The sequence below is a fragment of the Myotis davidii genome, unplaced genomic scaffold, assembly GCF_000327345.1.
Source record: "Myotis davidii unplaced genomic scaffold, ASM32734v1 scaffold1476, whole genome shotgun sequence".
Classification (NCBI taxonomy): domain Eukaryota; kingdom Metazoa; phylum Chordata; class Mammalia; order Chiroptera; family Vespertilionidae; genus Myotis; species Myotis davidii.
The window spans coordinates 103,208-115,709 of NW_006287253.1; the positions used below are offsets into that span (position 1 = coordinate 103,208).

The window sequence follows — 12,502 nt, forward strand, 5'->3', positions numbered from 1 at the left end:
CTCTGCGACTTCACACTCCCTCTCCCAGCCGTGCAGACTCACCTGGGCTCTGCTGTTCCAGCTGAAATCCTCTTAGCAGCATCCTGGATCTGCCCAGGAGCCCGAGGGCTCAGTCCCGTTCTCCGCAGGCCTCCTTCTGGCCCCCAATTTCTTGTTAGCTGGCTGCCTGTGACCTCACGTCTCTGATGGGGCTAAGGAAAGTCATGAACTTGCAGTTTGCTTGGCTCTATTCTTGTTGTAAGGGTGGGAGCGACAGGCTCTCTGCATTCCCAAGAGGAAGCCAGGACTCCCATGTAATTTGTGAATTTGTGAAATACATTGTACATGCAGAAAAGTATGTCAGCCACCAGCTGGTTGATAATCACAGAGCAAACCTCCATCCATTTCTTGGCGAGTAAAACGTTATTACAGCAGGCGGTTCATTGTCTCAAAATTAGGTCTAAGTCAACTTAGCTGTCACTGTTGTGTGTGTGTGTGTGCGCGTGTGAGTGCATGTGCGTGTGCATGTGTATGTGCATGGTGTGTGTTCTGGAACTCGGTCCCCACACTTGCCCCGTAGGAGAGCACTCCTGTGCTGTGGCCCCACCAGGCCCTCGGGGTGAGCAGTGCCCGCAGTGTCCTGCAGGCCAGAGACCTGTCACAGGTCTATTGTGCAGTCATCAGGTCCCAGAGCTTTTCACATCTCTCCCCCCTGCCTCCTCCCCTTCCCACCGCAAACAGCGCCACTACTCAAGCCAGTACACCCATCAGAACAGCCTTGAAAAGGCAAAAGATTCTGGAACTCGGAGAGTTGGGGTAGGTAGGGTGTGAGCTGCCTCCTCACCTGGTGGCACCGTGGCTTCTGTGTCCCCAGGGTCCCCACATCCCCGCTGTCCACAGATTGGAGCAGGCTTGCACCCTCCTACCAGGGTTCTGCAGTTTTTCTTTTAAGTATTTTTAAAAAATATATTTTTGTTGATTTCAGAGAGGAAGGGAGAGGGAGAGAGATAGAAACATCAATGATGAGAGAGAATCATTGATTAGCTGCCCCCTGCATGCCCCCTACTGGGGATTGATCCTGTAACCCAGGCATATGTCCTTGACTGGAATTGAACTGGGACCCAGTCTGCATGCCAGCACTCTAGCCATTGAACCAAACCGGCGGCGAGTGCTTAAATAGATTCAAGCACGGATTTGAGAGAGAGGAAGAGAGAGAGGGAGAGAGAGAAACATCGATGTGAGAGACATTGATTGGCTGCCTCTTGCACGTCCCCTACTGGGGATTGAGCCCACAGCATAGGCAGGTGCCCTGGCTGGGAATCAAACTGATGGCCTCTTGGTTCATGGGTCAAAGCTCAACCACTGGGCCACACCGGCCAGGCTGGTGTGTCATTTAGTTGTACCTTCATGACTCACTGGTGGAGCAAATGTCTAATGCTAAAAGATTCACTTAGTCCAGTAATGCTTTTAAGTTAATTTTGTATTCGATTTGTTATAATAGTATCTAAATACAATAGAAATACCAATTTGCCCAAGTTGAAATAAATAAACGTGAATACATATACGGGGGTGTGTGTGTTGTTCCTTAGCCTGTAGCACTGTGCAGCCCACGCACAGCCTCCCACCACACGGAGGGCCATACCTGTGCAGGTGCCCAGGGACTCCTCACGGCCTCTCCACTCACTGGTTCACATGTCCGTGCATAGGCCAGGACCACACTCTTGATTTTTTGAGGCTTCATGGTATGTGGTGGCCTTTTATAGGGCTATTCCTTACTTCTTTTTCATGGTTTCCTTTGCTGTCTTTCCTGTTTGTTTTTCCATATGAACTGTAGGACCTATATGTCTAGTTCTGGGGGTAGAGGGTGGGGGGCTGTTGTTTTTTAAATTATGGTTCAATTACATTTACAAACTAACTTAGAAAATATGGCTTGTGTGTCATTTACATATCACTGTCTAACAAACCACCTCAATATGTAGCAACGTAAAGCAACCATTGTTTTATTGGCTCACCGCCCTGGGCTTAGCAGGCTGGTTCTTCTGCTGGTCTCACTTGCAGTCCTTCGTGTGGTTGTAATATGCTGGCAGGCCAGCCTGGGGCTGTGGGTCCATTTCTGCTCCATGTGGTCCCATTGCGGCAGACTAGCCCCAGCTTCCTCCCTCCGTGGCCCAGGGGTGCCGGGGAAGCTGTGAGGCCTCTGAAGGGCCAAGCTCTGGAGTCCAGGACGTTACTCCCACCACATCCCATTCATGAGCCCTGAAGCCAGCCAGGGCCCAGGGCTGCAGTGACCCAGGCCTGCCAAAGGCACTAGTGAGAGCCGGACGGGCAGTTCGTTGTTCCCACCTGTTGCCCAGTATGTTTTGATTTGCTTAGTTCTGCTTTTGTATCTTGCAAGATGTAAGGTTTCGTCGCATAGGCTTTGATTAATTCTTCTGAAGTTTGGGAGTAGGTCGTTTGTCTTTTTTATTGCAAATGTACACATTTTCTCCTCCATGTGCCTTCTGTGTTTGTGTGTTTGTGTGGACCTATGGCTGCCTGTACACATGACAGGGCCACATGTCCACATCCTCCTGGCAACTAAGTGCTCAAACTCTGAGCTTGCATTCCACTTGCATGAGAGGAAATCCCTAGTCCCGACTTCTAGTGTTCCCCCTTTCTGCCTCCTGGAGAGGGACAACAGAGCCCCCAGGAAGCCATGCACTGAAGACGGAGGAGTCCCGGCAGCCTGGGCCCCACGTGACCCGTGTGGCAGAGCTTCCGGCTGCCTGAAGCTCCCATCTTCGGTGCGTGGCTTCCTAGGCTGCTCCGTTGTCCCAAATGACCATCTAGGTCCGGTGACCTGGAACTGTCAAGTCAAAAAGAAATAAGCTCTGTTGTCGTCGTCCCTTCCAGTTACTTCACTTAGAAGTAGTTACTGAACATTATGAGAATGTTGATTTCTACATGTTTTTATTGATTTATTGACTTTAGAGAGAGAGGAAGGGGGAGGAGAGAGAGAGACATCGATTTGTTGTTCTACTTATTTATGCATGTATTCATTGGTTGATTCTTGTCTGTGCCCTGACTGGGCATTGAACCCACAACCTTGGTGTATCAGGATGACGCTCCAACCAACTGAGCAATCCGGCCAGGGTTCTGCCTATTGTATTTTATTCCTTTCAGTATTACTCTCGTTACTCACTGTTTAAAGTAGCATTTCGGTTGCAGTGGGTTCTCTTGGGTCTAGGTATCCAAACCTGCTCTCTGCACATAATGATGTTGTTACTTCTCCTTCCTGATGTTTAGACTTCTTGGTGATTCCAAATGTTGATGAGGCTGGACTGGCAACAGAATTAGCAAAGAAATATGTCATCTTTTTCAGCCTTTTTGAAAGATAAGATGGTCTCCGTGATGAGTTTACCCAAGAACTAAAGCTAGACCCTTTAAACCTCAAAAATAGGATTCATCTATTCTAAAACTTTAGTCGGAGTTGTAAATAATACCTTCCCTGCTTCCAGCCTTCTTAAATAACACGGTGAGTGTGGTATAGCCCTTTCTCAGCATTTTAGTGAGGTCAGGGTGGACCACAATTGTTGTATTATGTTCTCATTCATGATGTCATTGAGGTGCCGCTGGGTCTGCAAACCTGCTCCCCAACACTGGACACCCGCGGAGGTGGTGCTGATGGAGTCACCAGCTTGTCTCTGCCCCTTTGTGCTGCTGTCAGCAGGATATCTGCCTCCAGCACCCTCCTGCCCCATTGTGTAACCTGGTGCTTCCCCTTGGCTATGGGCCAGGAGACCACCCAGTCACGCTCGTCCAAGCTGTGTTTAAAGCGAGAGTGATGGAGACTAATATTTCAGCGTCCTCCCCCTTCACCAACCACCGCCTCCTCAAGGTTAGACTGACTGTTGGAAGGACCACACAGACAGGACAAGGTGAGGTGCTATGCGCACGGCTCGGAAGGGGAATTGGTCCCCAAGAGGTTGTCTCCCTGGAGCTCAGGAACCAGGGCCTCAGGTCACCTGACCAGGCAGCCCCAGCACGGGCCCGCTCCTGCTCCAGCGCAGGGTGAGCCGCGTGGCTGTGGGGCAGCCTAGATGTTGTCGGGAATGGTGCAGCGTCAGGTCCTCTCCGCCCTCCCGCTGTATGATTGACGCGCCGTCGGCAGAGGCATGAACGGCACCCAGATGGAAGGACTGACATTGACCTCATGTGGAAATGAAAGAGCCGTCCTCCACATGCGGAGAAAGCCATTACCTTCTCTGCAGAGAGCGAAGCCACGAACGCCTGGCCACACTCTGGCTAGTGCGGAGGTGGTGGGCACGTGACTCCCATCTCCATTTCTGTGGAAAAGATGTGCTTTCCACAAAAATCCTCACCTGAAAGTCAGACTGCCTGACCAGCTAGTTCTTGAGGTTGAGAGGGACAAAGGGGCCAGGACTGGGGAGAGGGTCCCGGGAGGCGTCTGGTGATGGACTCCTGGGCAGGGGATGGGCTCAACCTTGAGCAGGGCGAGGCCTGGTCAGGGTTCACTGCCAGGCTCTGGGCCTCCTGAGCAGCAGGGCCAAGTTTACAGCAGGACCTGGGAGGGGTCTGTGCACTTCTAGGAAAAGGCCTGAATACTTACAAGAAGTGTATTCCTTTGCTGGGGCTGCTGTGACAGTACCATAGGCAGGGGACAGAAGCAACAGAAATTATTGCTCACAGGCTGGAGGCTAGAGGCTGAGATCATGGTCACCACAGGTCTGGTTCCTCCTGAGCCCTCCCTCCTCGGCTTACAGACACTGTCCTCTCCCCGTGTCCTCACATGATCGTCCCTCTGTGCGTCTGTCCTCATCTCCTCTTATAAAGACATCTGTCCAGTGGGATTAGGGCCCACGCCAGTGACCTCATTTAACTTGGTTACCTTTGTAAAGACCATATTTCCACCTACAGCCACATTCTGAGGTGCTGGAGGGAGGGCACCGGTGTTTCTTTTTGGGGGACACAGCTCACCCATAATGAGGTGCCAGGGTCAGGTCTGAGAATGGCCAGGGCTCCTGGCTCCCAGCTCTCCCCTTCACCACCGGCCTTCAGAAGGAGCCCTGGGTGCTCAGGGCCGCTGCAGCTGGGAGGAGGTCTGGGTCTGGTGCCCAGTCCTTCCTGCGGACTGGAGGACTGGAGCTCTCGCTGGCTTCCTGGAGCCGTGCCTCGGGGCCTTGTGAGGCTTACCTGCTGTGGAACTATTTTTAGCTCGGCCTTGCTGAGCCACCTGGCTCACTCCCCCTCTCTGAGTGGCCAGCAGCTGTCCCCAGGGGGTGGGGGCGTGTGGGTGGTGGTGACACCACCCTGTATGTCCCTTTGGGGAGGGTGATCATGCAGCTGAGAAGGTGGGGTCCTAGCGGCTTGCACAGGGGCCACAGAGCCCAGGAGGCAGCCACCTCAGCCGGGGCCCAGGTTGTGCAGGTGCCAGGCTCCTGGAACAATCTAAACCTGTTATCTGCTGACGGGACTTAGAAACGGCTCAGGTGTCCTCGCCGTCTCAGAGGACAGCGTCTGAGCATTAATGAGAAGGCCATGGGGACGGGTGGGACGGCTGTCCCGCCTCCCAGGGCCTGGCCTGGCTCTTCTCTCAGGTAAAGCAGCAGCAGGGGCTCCCCCACGGGCAGGGCTTCCCAGGCGGTCCTCTAGAATCACGGCGATGGGGGAGGAGAAGAGCTGGGTCCAGGCCTTTTCTCAAGGGAACCCTGTCTTCACGCATCAGAACCAGAAATCAGGAGCGGCTTGTGGCCTCGGGCTCGCCGTGGCCTCACCCGTCCTGAGCCGCAGGCCCTGATGCCTCTCGGGCCCCTCTGGTCCTCAGTTTCCTCAGATGTAACAGGGAGGTGAGAGCCCAAGAACCTGCAATATTGAAATTATGACGTCATAGTCATCTGATCTGTGGAGTCTCGTCTGCTGTTGGTGGAAGTGGGTGTTGGCCGAGTGCGTTAGTCACTGTAATCGTTAGAGTAATGTTTTCTGATGCTGCGTAACAGGTGTCCCCGGCACCGTGGTGTAAGACAACACGAGGCCTTCCTCGCCCTCGGTTGCTCAGGGTCACCGCTGCAGGCAGCCTGGCTGGGCGGGCGGGTGCTCACAGGCTGCGGGCATCTGAAGGCTTGTCTGGGCCTGGTGGGTCAGCGTCCATGTGGCCTCTCTCCTGGCACAGGTCTTGGCTTCCCCCACATCCAGCACCCCTGCTCCAGTGCCCTCCCCTGGCAGCTGCTTCCCCTGAGCCAGCCAGGCAGGGACCCTTCTATGACTCGGCCTGGGAAACCCCATGGCGCCGTTTCTGGCAATCAGTTGTTCTCCAGGCACAGGGATACCAGAGGGTGGGTCCCTGGCGCGCTCAGCTCACCAAGTGCGGCAGGGGCAGGTCTGCAGGGCGCTCAGCAGGTGCACACAGCACCATCACGTGCCAGCTTGGGACTCGCCAGGGGCTGAATCACAGCTTCCCTGTTTCCTCACAAGGGGAATTGTCGGGCAGTGCCCAGAGCAGGTACAACCCCAAAATGTGAGCTCTGGCTTCACCTTAGGAACTAAGAAGTGCACATTGAAGAGAAGGGGAGAAAAACCAGTTAAGTTCTTGGAGGAGTTGCCGGTTTTGTGTTAGAAACCAAAACAAAAGCCTTTTAGCTTAAAAAAGTGCACAGCAGCCTGGGAATTAAAAGGCAGTTATGTGTTTTATTTCATGTGCAATTTAAATTTTTTAAATAAGAGGCTAAAAAAAAGTTGAAATTACCCATAATGCTTTTACCTCGAAATCATCACTGTTAATATTTGGGTGCATTTCTTCTAGTCTTCTTCCTTTCTTATATGCCTGGGTGTGTGTGTGTGGTTCGTGTGTGTATGTGGTGTGGTATGTATGTGTGTGTGGTGTAATATGGTGTGGTGCGGTGTGTGGTGTGTATATGTGTGTGAGGTGCGGTGTATGTGTGACACGTGGCTAAATGACGGTGCCAGGTCCCTGTTTGCCGACCTGCAGAAGCTCCTGAGTCTGCCATTGGTGAGCCCCTCACCCTCGGGCTGCAGATCTGGCCTCTGGGCCCTGGCACGCGTCCTGACTGCTGTCCCCGTCCCTCCAGGACGGCCGTTCTCAGTGAAGGACCTTGCTCTCGCTACTGAGGAGTGACCATGGGCCTGCTCGCCTACCTGAAGACCCAGTTCGAACTGCATCTTCTCATCGGGTTCGTCTTTGTGGTGAGCGGGCTGGTCATCAACTTCATCCAGCTCTGCACCCTCGTCCTCTGGCCCCTGAACAAGCAGCTGTACCGCCGGCTGAACTGCCGCCTCGCCTACTCGCTCTGGAGCCGTGAGTACCACCGTGCACCGCTGGGCGTGGCTGTGATGGGGGTGCTCAGGAGGGCGGTGGCTACTCCTCACAGGGAGCGGGTGCAGAGATGCTCAACCCACACTCATCATTAGGGCGAGCAAGTGGCGTGGCGACACCCGGCCTGGACCCGCAGCGGGGGCAGCTTGGGGAGGGTTAGCCCAGTGCTTTGGGACTTGGAAGCAGTCAGAAACTCATCCACCGTTAGCAACCCTAGCAGCCGCCAGGACACGGCCAGCCTGTCTCACTGATCCCCAGGGTGGGGAAGCACCCCTCTCTCAGGGGGCCTGTCATCCCACTTATCTGTGTCACCTCTCGAATCAAGTACCTGTGTGTAGACGTGCATGTCTGCTACCTGTGCACTTGTGTCCGTGTGTTTATACATACGGAATCCATCAACCTTGGGCTGTCAGATGGACAGACTGAAAGCTGTTAAATGGAGTTAATGTCACGTGCTCTTCTCCCAGGTGGCCATGAGGAAGCCACTCTTACCTCCTTTCTGTAAATGGGGAAACTGAGGCTCAGTGCCCAGGCTCTAGCACTGGGCTGTCTTGGAAGCATTCCCTGGCCTCCACCCCAAGGGTTGGTGCCCTCGGAAAATGGAGGGGCTGGTTCAGCACAAAAGGAACGGGCTGTGCTGTGTGACCCGCCTCAGCCCGGTGCCCGGAGCCTCACTGTGAGGTCGCCCTGCTCAGGACACCTGGCCGCCCGCTCAGCCACGCTGCTGACCACAGGGCCCGGCTGGCTGTGCCACACCCGCCCCTCCCCCCATTCTGTGGATGAAATGTGCGATATTCCATAAACCCCCAGCACAGGTGGAAATCTTACCTGGACATCAGGTAACCATCTATGATGCGAGTTTTCCTAATTATTTTTCTGCTACTTTCTGGAAGCTTCATTTGTCTTCTCCCCAACGTTTGCTTGGAGAAGGTAATTTATTAAATGTAAACCACCCAAACCCATTTCTAGCCCAAAAGCCCGGTCCAGATGAAATACTGGGAAAGCCCTGCCCGCGGCAGAGCTGGGCCAGGCCTGTGCTGCTGCCCCGAGGGAGGCCGGCCGGAGTGCGGCCGCGCATGCCAACGCCCTGCCCTCGCCAACGCCCTGCCCTCCCCTGTGCCCGCAGAGCTGGTCATGCTGCTGGAGTGGTGGTCCTGCACGCAGTGCACGCTCTTCGCCGACCAGGCCACCATGGACCGCTTAGGGAAGGAGCACGCCATCATCATCCTCAACCACAACTTCGAGATCGACTTCCTGTGCGGGTGGACCATGTGTGAGCGGTTCGGGGTCCTGGGGGTGAGTGATGTGGGGGGCCCAGGGAGGTGCTGGCCTGGCTCTCTGGGGCCTGGGCTTCCTCTCCTCCTATTTTAGCTCCTGGCCCCCTGAGCTGGGGGTCGGGTGCATGGCTGGCCTAAGGTGCCTCGATGGCTGGCTGCCCAGGCTCTCCTGAGGTTGGCTGTCCTGCCTTTCCTCTCTGAGCCTTACTACCCCGTGAGTCCCCAGAGCCCCAGTGAGCCGGTGCCCGATGCAGTGTGAACACCTGAGCCAGGCCACGGGGTCCCACCGCAGTGAGCGCCGTGGGTGGCGTCCCTGCCCTCCTCAGGAAGGCCTGGCCTTGCCGCCAGTTCCCGTGGCTGCGTCCTGGGCCCCTCCCTCTGCCAGGCCTGCGCCTTGGCTTCCTCCTCTGTAGGAGGCACACCTGTGCTCTCGGGTCAAGCTGGTCCCAGTGGCCCACACTCAGGGTCAGGTGCCCCTGTGGGCAGGGTAGGCACGACCACCACGCCAGGCCTGGGGCACCCGGGGCGCCTCCAGCAGAGAGCGCACTACCTGCCCCTCCTCCCTGCAGAGCTCCAAGGTCCTGGCCAAGAGGGAGCTGCTGTGCGTGCCCCTCATCGGCTGGACGTGGTACTTCCTGGAGATCGTGTTCTGCAAGAGGAAATGGGAGGAGGACCGGGACACCGTCATCGCAGGGCTGAGGTGCCTGGCCGACTACCCTGAGTACATGTGGGTGAGTCCGTGCACCCACGGGGGCCCTGGCATGGGAGGCTTGCACTGGCTGGTGCCACCTTATATGTATGACTATGATCTGCATCATGAGTGGAAAGGCCAGGCCGATTCACAGCAGGGCCCGGGGGCCACCTGCTCCCACTGCCCCCATTGGAAGCCAGAGCCGGGAGGGAGGGGGGCACCTCCCTGCACAGCAGAGTGGGGTCCCCTAGGAGGAGTGGGTGCCCAGCCAGCGCCCAGGCTGAGGAGCCACCTCTGCAGGGAGGGTCTTCTTTGGAGGTGGTTCCAGAGCGACCCCTAGTGACCTGCAGGTCTGGGTGAGTTCATCCTTCAGGACGTAGAAGAGTCACAGGGCACGGGGCACGGGACACGGGGCACAGGACACGGCCTGTAGCAGCAGCCAGGGCCCGGGGCTCGGGGGGGGGTTCCAAGCCCCTGCGATGTGTTTGATGACACCCGCCTGGAGTCAGTGGTGTCAGGCGGCTCAGATCCGTTTCTCTGTCTCGCCTTCTTCTGGCCTCTGAGAGCTGCCTCGTTACCGAGCGTTTCTACCTCATGTGTGTTCCGCTCCCACCAGAAGGCTGCCCGGGGACCTGCACGCTCCCTTCTTCCTGTTGCATGCTTTGAGAATAAGCGCAGTGCTGTTAGCTGCCGGTGAGGGAATTGGCATGTGGGGAGTATTTCAGGGCAGGTTGTGGCCCTAAAATGAAAAAACATTTCAAAGTGCTTGTCCCTGGAGGAGTGCTGTCAAGTCGGGCAGCAAGCGTTCTGCTGCCAGTCAGGGTCCCGTGCGTGGAGTCGTCTGAGCCCGTCCCTGTGTCCCTGCCCTAGTTCCTCCTGTACTGTGAGGGCACGCGCTTCACAGAGAAGAAACATCGCGTCAGCATGGAGGTGGCCGCCTCCAAGGGGCTGCCCCCCCTCAAGCACCACCTGCTGCCTCGCACCAAGGGCTTCACCACCGCGGTCCAGTGCCTGCGCGGGACAGGTGAGAGCCCGCGCCCCACAGCCGGGACCCGGTTCCTCCGGGCCCCACGCAAAGCGAGAGATGAAAACAGTCACCCTCCGTGAGTGAGTTACATGTCAACTACAGGACAGAAAAGGGAGGACCATGTAAGCGGACTTAACATATTGTAAAATCCTGGTGTCATTTCTGAGGTGACAAAATGCTAGTTAATGGGAAAATAACTAAAATTATCAAAAAGTACATAACTGAAAACCTTATAAAGGAAAAATAAATCTAACCCCAGAAGAGACAAGATAAAAGAAAGGGGCAGAGAACAGTTAGAAGAGGGCAGAGAGTGGATTTAGATGCACACACATCAGTGAGCAGTCAGTGAGCACAGGAGATGTGATCATTAAATGCCCAACTGAGAGCTGAGAGTCGGCGAAGAAACGGCCCGCATGAAAACCCGCTGGGCTCTGCGTGGGTGAGGAGTGAGCGGCAGCCTGGCTCACCCTGCATCCCTGCCCCCACAGTCGCAGCCATCTATGACGTCACTCTGAATTTCCGGGGAAACAAGAACCCGTCTTTGCTGGGGATCCTCTACGGGAAGAAGTACGAGGCGGATATGTGTTTGAGGTGAGCTCCGTGCCGGTGGGCACCCCATCCTGCCTGATGCCCCCTCCCGTGCCTTCCCAGCCCCAACACATGGTCCCCCTCACCCGGGCTTGATGCTGTATTTCTGTGACCTTTGTTGACACTGGCGATTTCAGCCCCAGAATTTAAAGGATCTGAGTCTGTAAGAGTCCAAGGGAGGAGGGTCCATCTTGGGTTTCACCCGAGTGGCTCCTGGAGCCAGTGAGACATGACAGAGTGAGCTACCCAGGTGTCCACACTGAGCCGGGCTTTGTTCTGAGAGGCAGGCAGGGCCTCGCACGGGGAGCGACCTTCATTCCTGTCGCACAAGATCGAGGTCCCTGACCTGGAGAGTGGTCCCCGGATGGCGACTGCGTGTCTCATGGTCACACTTTGACTCTCCAAGTGTCTCTGGCTCATGAAGAGAAGATAATTGATCCCCAAAGTATCTTTTAAACTTAAAACAGCCTGGGGACTGCTCTGTTCATAAAATGGTGGTGTGACTTCGATTCCAGCTCAGGCTGTCTCCTGTCTGGGTCTCCCTGGTTGAACAGCCATTCCCCCGTGTCATTCAGACATGCCCCAGAGGCAGACCCTTCCCTGGTGTGGAGACCACGCAGACGGGCTCTGCGTTAGCGTCCTTGCCTGCCATCCAACCACCAGCGACTCAGTCACCATCCTGGCCACTGTGATGGCTGAAGGCTCAGACCAGCCTCGCCATTGCAGTCTGGAGAGCTTGAGCCAGCACAGCTTTTCAAAACAATACCACCCAGTAGTGGCCGGGTGGTCAGTTGTCAGAGCATTGGCCTGTACAGCAAAGGATCAGGTTTGATTCCTAGTCAAGGGCACATACCTGGGTTGCAGGCATAACCCACATACATCAAATTCTCAATTTTTAGAGCAAAAGTTTGAGATACCTTAAAACAGGACATGCATGTCTGGCCGTGGACACTTCGCCTGGCTGTCCTTTCACTGTGGGCCCCTCTGGAGTGGGCAGCGGGGCCCCTGTGATGAACTGCGTGTCACCTGCGTCCCCAGGTAGCTATTCTAGCTCAGGGGTGTGCTGGTGATCTTGAAGTACAACAGCTGCTGTGAAACTGGTTCTTCGCCCCAGCCTGTTTGGCTCAGTGGATAGAACGTCAGCCTGCGGACCGAAGGGTGTCGGGTTCGATTCCGGTCAAGGGCATGTATCTTGGTTGCAGACTGGTCAGGGCTCCTGGTCGGGCTGTGTGCAGGAGGCAACTCATCAGTGATGTCTCTCTCACATGGATGTCTCTCTGTTTTCCCTCTCTCGTCCACTCTCCCTAAAGACCAATGGGAAAGTATCCCCCGGTGAGGATGAACAAAAAAAGAAAGTGGTTCTGGTCCTGCTCAGCTTCCCGGGTGGACACCTCCTCCCACGGGCTGGTGATCTAGCTGGTGATCAGGCTTATAAACAAGTTAGTGTCCTAACCGAAGTCGGCTGTTTGTTCGTGGCGATGATTGTTCTAAACCTCTGTTGTTTTTCATATTTGAAGCAAGTAGATTTCATCTGTGAAAGACACACTCTTCTTTGCCTAATGAAAGACTCCAAGTCAAAATTATTTCCGAGAGTGAACTGATAAGAGACC

At 55.4% G+C, this 12,502-nt stretch overlaps 1 protein-coding gene across 5 annotated transcripts in view; it reads left to right on the forward strand.

Moving 5' to 3' along the window:
- Nucleotides 1-12,502, forward strand: part of AGPAT3 (1-acylglycerol-3-phosphate O-acyltransferase 3) — a 57,041-nt gene that overhangs the window by 35,144 nt on the left and 9,395 nt on the right. For all 5 annotated transcript variants that reach the window (XM_015560821.1, XM_015560824.1, XM_015560822.1 and 2 more), the window contains exons 2-6: nucleotides 7,065-7,291; nucleotides 8,436-8,605; nucleotides 9,156-9,317; nucleotides 10,148-10,301; nucleotides 10,793-10,895. In XM_015560821.1, the coding sequence (XP_015416307.1) occupies nucleotides 7,114-7,291; nucleotides 8,436-8,605; nucleotides 9,156-9,317; nucleotides 10,148-10,301; nucleotides 10,793-10,895 (767 nt within the window). In that variant the 5' untranslated portion in view covers nucleotides 7,065-7,113. The remainder of the gene's footprint in view (nucleotides 1-7,064; nucleotides 7,292-8,435; nucleotides 8,606-9,155; nucleotides 9,318-10,147; nucleotides 10,302-10,792; nucleotides 10,896-12,502) is intronic.